Source organism: Littorina saxatilis, linkage group LG2 (genome assembly GCF_037325665.1).
Source record: "Littorina saxatilis isolate snail1 linkage group LG2, US_GU_Lsax_2.0, whole genome shotgun sequence".
In the NCBI taxonomy this organism is placed as follows: domain Eukaryota; kingdom Metazoa; phylum Mollusca; class Gastropoda; order Littorinimorpha; family Littorinidae; genus Littorina; species Littorina saxatilis.
The window spans coordinates 24578389-24588388 of NC_090246.1; the positions used below are offsets into that span (position 1 = coordinate 24578389).

General features: G+C 41.8%; 1 protein-coding gene across 1 annotated transcript in view; it reads left to right on the plus strand.

Annotated features, from left to right (window-relative positions):
- The first annotated feature begins 5277 nt into the window (after nucleotides 1-5277).
- LOC138958555 (uncharacterized) overlaps nucleotides 5278-10000 on the plus strand; it is a 26147-nt gene continuing 21424 nt past the window's right edge. Inside the window, exons 1-2 of the mRNA XM_070329753.1 lie at nucleotides 5278-6213; nucleotides 9809-10000. The exon at nucleotides 9809-10000 is cut by the window's right edge and continues 47 nt beyond it. Of these exons, the coding sequence (XP_070185854.1) occupies nucleotides 6124-6213; nucleotides 9809-10000 (282 nt within the window). The 5' untranslated portion in view covers nucleotides 5278-6123. The remainder of the gene's footprint in view (nucleotides 6214-9808) is intronic.

A 10000-nucleotide genomic window follows, 5' to 3' on the forward strand; every position in this document is an offset into this window, starting at 1 on the left:
TATTTGGTGTTTAACGTCGTTTTCAACCATGAAGGTTATATCGCGACGGGGGATTTTTGTTCATGACTTACTTTCATAACAGACACTAGTGGTTTTTCTTGAAGTAAATTCCTCAAAATATTCTCCCTCTCCAGAGAAAGCAGTCAGGATGATAACTTTTGGTATGTGTCCAACTGGAGGGCTGATCTTATTCCATGTTAAAAGCCTGGTCAGATCTGAGATTGTCATTCAAACTGTTTTGACGGAAAGGACTGTGCCTTTAACATGTGACTATCACACCTAAGCTCCTCATGAATAGAGATTTCGACAGGATGTGTATCTGAGGAATCAAAGTTGTAGTGTCGGAGCTCTCTTTGTGCAGGAGGTTTGGGTCAAACGTAGCAACGTGAAAACGCCATTGAAGAAAAGGGAGTTTGTGATTGTGTGTTCCTCTGTCGCTTGCTTCTTGCATTCTTTTGGCTATAGTGGGCAAAATGCAAATGACAGTCAAAGGCCTGAGGACACAATGGTGAGTGATGAATAATATTTTCTGTCACCGTGTCAATTGATGAAAGTAATTCTGTTATTGTGAAGTCTGTCAAGGGTTTAAATCCAGTCGGTGAAATCGACATTTCTTTTCAAATAAATGGCATGTATCTAATTATTTTTGTCGATTTAAGCAATATCGAACGTGGGGGAGTTAGCTTCAAGTTGCAGTCACTCTTTTCATGCAGACGTTTATAATTTGTAAATGTACTCAAATGTAATTTACAGAACCGCACCTGCGATGAGGTAATTTTGTCCTAGTTTTGAATACTTTTCTTTTTATGCCACGAGAAGAGAGCATAGTGAATACAATTATCAATGCTTAAATGAAAAATACAGACTGTCGTGCACTAACATCCGCCCTTATGCCGCAAGGAAAAAACGGCCATTTTGGAACACCCACAACGAAAGTGTATAATTATTGGGAGATAAGATAAGATAAGACAACTTTAATGTCCATTTCCATTTTACACAAACATGGAAATATTTCTTTCTGTTGGCACCACATAGCTGCATTTCTAATCATACAAATCCACGATACAATAACGGAAACAAATTTGAAGAGCGTGTGATAATGTCCCTCCGCCCATGAACTATGATAATTTCGTCTCGTCGCCCCTACTATTAGCCCCTGTAGTTGTCGTATTATTGTCTTGTACGTTTTTGACGAACTGGTTTTCAAACGCAAGGCCCACAAATGTGCGTATCATGTGCATTTCTAAACTTGTCTCAAACTGGCTGGCTGGCTGGCTGGCTGGCTGGCTGTATTTCTGTCTGTCTGTCTGTCTGTCTGTATGTCTGTCTATGTCTGTGTCCTTCTGTCCCTCTGTCCTTGTCTCTGTCTGTCTGGCTGGCTGGCTGTCTGTCTGTCTCTGTCTCTCTGTCCCCCCCCCTCTCTGTCCCCTCTCTCCCCCCTCTCCCTCTCTCTCTCTCTCTCTCTCTCTCTCTCTCTCTCTCTCTCTCTCTCTCTCTCTCTCTCTCTCTCTCTCTCTCTCTCGGGCGGGGACGTAGCTCAGTTGGTAGCGCGCTGGCTTTGTAGCCAGTTGGTCGCTATCAGCGTGGGTTCGATCCCCACGTTCGGCGAGAGATTTATTTCTCGGAGTCAACTTTGTGCAGACTCTCTTCGGTGTCCGAACATCCCCGTGTGCACACATGCGCACGAAAAAGATCCCACGTTCAGAGCGAAAGTCTCAGGGCTTGGAAAACACGAAGACACGCATGCATCATCTCTCGTCTCCGATTATCATGATCGTATTTCGATACTTTGACGAGACAAACCCAATGCTGGTGTGTCGAAGGAACCAGCCACAGCGGGCTTGTTCGAATCAAAGTATCACACCATATCTTCAACGTATTACCAATACCTGTCCCAATATAGACCAGTTGGTCTAAGAGGACGTTAAACCCTAATAGTCTCTCTCTCCCTCCCTCCCTCCCTCCCTCCCTCCCTCTCTCTCTCTCTCTCTCTCTCTCTCTCTCTCTCTCTCTCTCTCTCTCTCTCTCTCTCTCTCTCTCTCTCTCCGCTTCTCTTTTTTTTTCACTTTCCTTTACAGAAAGTTGCATCCTTAGAGGAAAAAGACAAAGAGATTTCTCTGGGTTTTTTTCCCCTCGTCATTTCAGAATGCTTTATTGAAGATCATGTACTGTCATTCAGCCAATTTGACACATATATGTGACCCTCCACCACGGAATGAGTCACATGTCACCTTTGCATGATTTTCATATTTTTACATTTTCCTAAAGAGTTTTTTTATGCTCTATCCAGTGGTGAAAACCGTTTTAGAAAAGGGCGAAAACTGTTTGAGTTATAAGCCTGTGACTAAGGTGACCCTCACACTGTTACCAGACACTCCCCGGACTTATATTAATTAAGCCTAGCGCAGAACCGCGCAAGGTGACATGCGACTCATTTCGTGGTGGAGGGTCACATATTGTTTCCTTCTTTACATGACAACTACAAGGATCCTATACGAAGGTACAACAGGGAAGCTAACTAAAGGAGGGAAAACACACGTGTTTCACCTAAGGCGATTCCGAAGTGTGGCACGTAACATTGCAGGGGGTAGAACAATGAACATAATTATGCTAATACAGTAGATGTCACTTTTTATTCTGATTGTTGTTGGTTGATTGATGCCTATCTTTTTGCATCGACGAATATGTCTTCCCTTGTCAGTTATGCTTCGTGACAGTAATGAGAAACTAAGCATATAGCACGAAACGACTTTTCCGACCTTTTAGTGGCTGTGTTATTTGTGAATGGTGACACGCATACTGATGATACTGGGTGTGTCAGGTTAGCGAGATATGATACGAAAAAAGTAACATTAATTTTAGGAGGAGGAGAAGGGGGAGGACTGTGGAGGAGGAGGAACTGATTAAGAGAAATGTGAGTGCGTATGTAAGACTTTCGTACATTGTACCTTAGCCCCAGAAAAAAAAACTTAAATATACAAGCAATACTTGTTGTCTATGCTTTTTTTTAACCACAAGTAACAACAAAAAAGGCACACACAAAAACAATTAGGTTACAGAAACACACGCAAAGAGTAGTTGCCTTTTATTTTTTAAACAATACGAACACATGAAAAAGAAGAGCAGAAATACGTACAGAAAGAGAAGGACGCTACTAAAAATATTTTACAATCACCATATCATTCTTGTCGCCTTTTAATGCGAACGGACAAAAGGTGATGCGAGTGAAGTACCGTGAATTTGTCGAATACGTACAAGAAAATGTCACAGTTAAAGGGAAACCAAATAATAGTGTAAAAAGAAGTACAACAATATGTGAGACCGTATCATCTTCATGCATTGCCACGTTCTTTCAGCTGCATGTTTATGTCCTGCTAAAAACAGACGAATCTTTTGAAACTGCAAGACCATTGTGGAATTGGCCATAAACCCCCAAAGCCTCGATGTAAAAATACTTGACCAATGAGATGAGGTTTTCTTAGGACTGCAGAGTTGTGTAAAATCAAAGAAACATTCTTGCCCCTGTTGAAAATCTTGAGAAGCATCCCATGCTGTTACATGGGATTGGAACATTTTTCCACTGGAACACGCACAAGACTATCTACAGCTTGGAGACTTTCTGCGCAGAGTGGGAATTGTTTCGCGGAATTAACTCCCTAACTGACATCTATGTGAACCCACAAAAATTAATGCAGCAAAATCGTCCACTGTGAGCTGTAAGGCGGTTAACATTTGTTTAAAGTACACTAGCTCCCTCTCGTGAAAACATTTCGGCTCATCATCTCAGCCCTAACCAAGCTTTTACACGAGATTCGACCAGTTCTCCACATGGACACATACCAACAATCAACACCGTGATAACTTTCTGTCGTAAGTTGGACATGTTTTTATGAATACATTTCTCAAAAAAAAACACCTCCAAAAACCACAAGTGGTTTTGAAAGAAATAATTCATCCCAAACATGTCCACTCCGCACAGAAAGCACGAAGGCTGTTCATTTTTTGGTATGTGACCAAGTGGAGGGTTGGGATGTTCTTAGCCCATGTAAATGCCCGGCCAGATCTGAGATGGTTTGTCGAACTGTTCACACGGGAAAGAGTGTTCCTTTAAGGCCAAACAAAAATATATGTTGGTTTAGGGTAACATGACCAAAAAAGAAATAGGGTCGATAGGTCGGCTTTACTTTTATTTTTACGTTTTTACTTTTTAGTCTGGATATGGTTCGCAAAATGTGCCAGAGGTTTTTTTTGTGTGGATTTTTTGTTAGAAATGAAAAAAAGGTTTAGGGTCGGCGGGAAAAAATAGGGTCGGTCGGGTTACCCAAAACCAACTTACATTTTTTGTTTGGCTTACGTTTGCAAGTGACATGATACTCTAATCCCATGCATTCGCAAAAGCCTTGACGTGTGTATGGTGGTGTGTTTAGTCGTTTACCCAAGAATGAAGGTACATGTGTCTTTAACCAAAACAAGTGACCAACGAGACACACGGTACCCCTGGGTGCGTGAAATTATTTCACTCGTCATGTTCTACAAACAATGTGAATGGGTTATTCGCCCATCCTGAACTAATGGTCAATCTGTATGTGTGGGTGGGTGTATGCTCATCAGTGTGTGTAATACTGGCTGTCCCTTCAGCTATTTAGTCCTAGTCATTGCAATGTCATTGATACTAAACCGCTGCTGGATTCCAGTATAGATTTTCTGCGTACATTAATCATTGAGAACTCAGAAGGCTTAAAGGTTGTGACAAACGGTGTTCTTCAAGTTTGGACCAGCTTTGGATCTATGGCAGAACTAGTGTGCGTGCGTGCATGCGTGCGTGTGTATGTGTGTGTGTGTGTGTGTGTGTGTGTGTGTGTGTGGTGTGTGTGTGTGTTTGTGCGTATATATGTATGTGCGTGTGTGTGTGAGTGTGTGTGTGTGTGTGTGTGTGTGTGTGTGTGTGTGTGTGTGTGTGTGTGTGTGTGAACTCCCCCAATGGTATGCTATTTTGATACAGTAATCCAGTCCCAAGCGAGCTTGCAGTTTTTGTCCACGCGCTTCTGTTTCTGAAATACTCCCCCTCCCCTCCCCTCCCCATACCCTCTCAATCTCTCTCTCCCCCTCTCTCGCTCTCTCCCCCTCTTTCTCCGATGTTTATCAAAAGCACACACAGTCTCCCTTTCTTCTAGCAAGCTATGATGTTTCATCTTTGTATGAGAAAAAACATCTCTCGTTTCTGTGTCAACGAGCTCACAGCATTTGTATCTTGTGTGTCTGTTTCAGATTCTTCATATAGAATGCCTGATTATTACAGAACAACTTTAATCAACAATACTGATGATCAGACAATCGTGAATGTTGCTTTTGAGCACTGTCTAACGCGAACAGTACAGTACCAGTGACAATGGGCATGTATAAAATATATACATCAGAAGTTCGACAGCAGCGGTAACTTCAGTTTGCTGAGAGCATGCGTAACGCAAGATTATCCTTCTGCAACCATGGTTCGGACTTAAAACAGACATCTTGAATACAACATCAAAGGGGGAAGTTAGATTTAGAAGTGAACTACTTCTGTAAACAGGACAACAACGTTTACAGCTTCGTTTCACAGGGATGAACAAATGGTGTGAGCAAGACAGTGACATTTTACAGCTATTCTTCAGAAGTAACAAGCCAAATTGAACGCAACAATACCATAGTGACAACCGTTGTTCAGAAGTGAACGTCTCCTTTGAGCATCTCGCGGCCTGTTTTTACCGACAGCCCCAAAGTGAACAGCAAAATAAGTTATTCGGGGGAAATGACAGCTATACGATTCACTATAACTTCTTCGATGTATACGTGAATGTGAACATGTGGAAAACACTGTTTTATACGGCAATAGATGAAAAGTGAACGTCGAGTGTGAACCGTGAAAAATCATCGTCTCAACATCGTGTGAACAGCGAAACAGTCAAGTGTGAGTAAACTACAGCTGCGATATACCGAAGATTCTGGCTGTTCATTCCTGAAAAAAAGAATGTGTACAGGACTGTGCTTTGCAAATACATTGCTCGGAAGTGAACGGATTATGTGAACAAGGGTGCAGCCTATTGCGATTTAGAACCAGAAAGTGATTACCAGATCTTCGCGCTGATGAGGCAAAATCCCGACCACCATCTCATGCAAAACTCGGACCTCAGCATGGGGAGTATAGATGATAAGTGGAGGATTTTGTACAATGAGGTAAGTGGATGTTTTTTTCTTTCTCTGTATTTTCATGTATTAGTCAATCGATCAGTCAGTTTATCAATCAACCAAACAATCAACCGGGAAATCCATTAATCCGTTTATTAATCCGATATCTTTTTATTTTATTGACCAGTCAGTCATCCAGTCTAAAATTAAAAGTTTTCTTTGTTCGTGAAACATTATTATGAGTATTAAACATATCAACAATTTCCTACAATGCATCGTTTTTTTTCTCTCTATGTTTGTTAACATTTTTTTTTCTTTCACGGTTTCCTCCTTCATTTGTTTTAGCACATTATGCTTGCCATAGCTCCTGGAATTGTGTGTGTGTGTGTGTGTGTGTGTGTGTGTGTGTGTGTGTGTGTGCGTGTGTGTGTGTGTGTGTGTGTGTGTGTGAGTGAGTGCGTGTGCTTGTGTGTGTGTGTGGGGGGTGTTTGTGTGTGTGGCGGGGTGAGAGGGGTTTGGTTTGTATGTGTGTGTTGGAGTGTATTTTTTATGTCAGTCTTGACATAATTGATGATCAGTTTTCATCCAAACATCCACAAACATAGGTTTATTTCATATTAATAAGGTCCGGCTTCAAACATGCAGCTTGCAGCCTTAGATGCAAAAAGAAAACGTGCCCCAATTCCAACCACCGCTCCCCATCGTCCTATCGAGAAAGAAATTGATCATTAAATCATTGATTCCATCAACTTTTCATCTTTGTTCGTTGCTGGCAGTGATTATGAGAAAACCTAGAGCTAATTTCCTTTCAACACGATAACACGACTTCGTAAAAGCGTATCAATAAAGTGTAGCATAAGGGGATATTCAAACTCGTATTAATCTACAGAGGGAGAGAGAGCTGGCAGGATATTACTGCACATTGCTCACAACCCACGCTCGTGTTCTGCTCTTTTCTTTATTTTTATTTTTTACTGTATTTTTTTTTTCGTGATCTGGGTTTCTCCTGGTATTAAGGCAAGACCTATCGGCCTAGCATATAACCACGTCATGTCCCAATTAGACACTAGGTCTGGGGACAGAAAAATCAAGTTAGCATAGCATAGCATAGCAATAGCTCATTAGATTTGCTGCGCATGTATGACTTGAATAATTTCCGTTACTATTAAAAACTGTAAAAAGAAAGTTGATATGTATATTAATTCTTGTTTCTAAGTGTGTACAGTTTTCTATTTCTAAATAATGACAACGTTTAACGATCAGAAGAAAATGTATTCTCCGTGTATGTGTGTGTGTGTGTGTGTGTGTGTTTGTTTGTTTGTTTGTTTGTTTTTGTGTGTGTGTGTGTGTGTGTGTTAGTGTGTGTGTGTGTGTGTGTGTGTGTGTTAGTGTGTGTGTGTGTGTGTGTATGTGAGTGAGTGTGTGTGTGTGTGTGTGTGTGTGTGTGTGTGTACATTTTTGCGCATAAGTCTGTGTGTTTGTTTGTGTGCGTTTGTATTACAGAAGAACGTTTCACAGCAACTCTGGCGATGGAAATAATCTGCAAGATGTGTTGTGTAATATCACAACCAATCGCTCAAACTTCAGTGAACCTTTATTTGCATGACCCCTTTTATCCTTATTTCGGGCACAGACGGGCAAGATGAGGAGTAATCCATGTAGCTTCGATCTTCACCCACTCATATCCTCAACGCTCGTGTTATTGCGCGCTCAATGCTAAATCCATAAACACACAGAAAAGTGAAAGCTAAATTCAGTCTACATTTACACAACAGGGGTCGTATCGTGCGCACAGTACTTTTGCCATCTTTTATGGACATTGTAGATACGTGAAATAGGTTTTTAGAAATGAGAGAGAGAGAGCATTGACGCTCGATTCCTGGTGATGTTTATGGGCGGATTTGTAATTAACGAATGTGTGGGGTCGTTTGGGCTTGCCTGCATGGTCCGTACGATAGTATAGACCAAACAAAGTACTCAGAACCGGATGCAGATTCAGGTATTTTAGAAACACGTTATGCTAAAATATAGCAGATTTTGTCGCAAAATTGGTATCCTATATGTCTTTTTGCTACACATAATTATTGACTTACAGAAAGAAGAGTTGAGAGGTTGTATCTTAGTTTTCTGACGTTAGCCTTGTGTTTGGTAAGGGGAGATTCTTCAAGGCACCTAGGCCCTATATAATTATAAAAAAATCAACATTTATACATCCTCGTGTTTAAGGTCTGATCAGACAGTACTGTTCTACGATCTTGTTGATGTGTCCTTGCATACCGACCTTGCATACCTAAGACTTTAAAATTGGCAATCTAGTGGCTGCTCCGCCTGGCGTCTGGCATTATGGGGTTAGTGCTAGGACTGGTTGGTCCGTTGTCAGAATAATGTGACTGGGTGAGACATGAAGCCTGTGCTGCGACTTCTGTCTTGTGTGTGGCGCACGTTATATGTCAAAGCAGCACCGCCCTGATATGGCCCTTCGTGGTCGGCTGGGCGTTAAGCAAACAAACAAACAAACAAACAAACAAACAAACAAACAAACCGACCGTGCCTTTTTGACCTCCCAGAAATTGATCACACGGATATTGATCAAGCTGATAAGAAACTAACACGTTATCGAATATCATCGATCCTCCTCCTTGTCGAGAAGCGGTGAGCGTGTTTCACAAAACTCTTTTTGTTCCCCTTGCCGACAGTGTTAAAGATCGATGAAACTCGATCGTGTGAGGGCACTAGCCTGAAGATCTTGGACGAACGGCCTGTAGTGCGTTCGAGCCGCTAGGACTGGTGCGTGTAAAACGGGCTGTGTAAAGCGGCAAATACGAATACGCTTTACAGATATGGAACCTTCGAAACCGTATTAAAACCGTAACCTGATGTCATAAATATGTATTTGTTCAGTTGGAAAGTCATGTTCTTTTCGTGTCATTTTGTTGCTATTTATTGCACATTCATACACATAAAAAGGTGTATTTACAAACTGAAGTTCCTATGTCGAATGCCGTGATTAGTCGAAGGGTTAAGACGCGTTGCTTGTGTTGTTTACACAACTACCCATAGCATTTTAAACGTTAGAACTTCAAGGAGACTTTTTTTCTCCATACCCAACCAGTGTTTCGCCCTGTATATCATGCCTCTAATGGCCTTGCCGTGCGGGCGTAAAACGTTATTCGCCGAGATTTGTTTTCTTTTCGTTTTTCTTTTTCTCTTGTATTTGTCCTCTGGTTCGTTCGTCGGCTGCTCGAATGACTTACGGGATGTTAAATGTTTTTGTCAATACATATATAATGACTGAAGAATTAATAAATGACTAATAGATGGGTTGGTCGATGTGAGGATGGACGGACGGACAGACGGACGGACTAACGGACGAACGGATGAAAAGATAGGTATATATAGATCTATAAATGAACCGATTGAGTGGGTGATTTAATTATTGAGTAATCGATTGATTGATGGCTTTGCCTGGATGATTGATTAATGGAACGATTGATTGGTTGGTTGATTAAGCGGTCGATCGATCGATTGATTGATTGATTGCTTGATTGATGGATTGGTTGATTGGTTGATTGGTTGATTGTTTGATTGTGTTAGTCAGTCTGTTAGTCAGTCAGTCATCTTTTATTCATTCGTTCTTTGACAGCATCCCCGAGCTCCAATCTACAGTGTCAGCCACTACATCCACTACCTCCGTCGCTTCGTGGCGGACACCAGCCCAGCCACCAACACAGGGGGGTCTCAGCCAGGGTCCAGCAAGGACAAGAAGGAGAAGAACCGCAAGGAGTCTCCTGCAGAACGCAAGGAGACCTCCTCTGATGGCATCGACCCGCTGTCC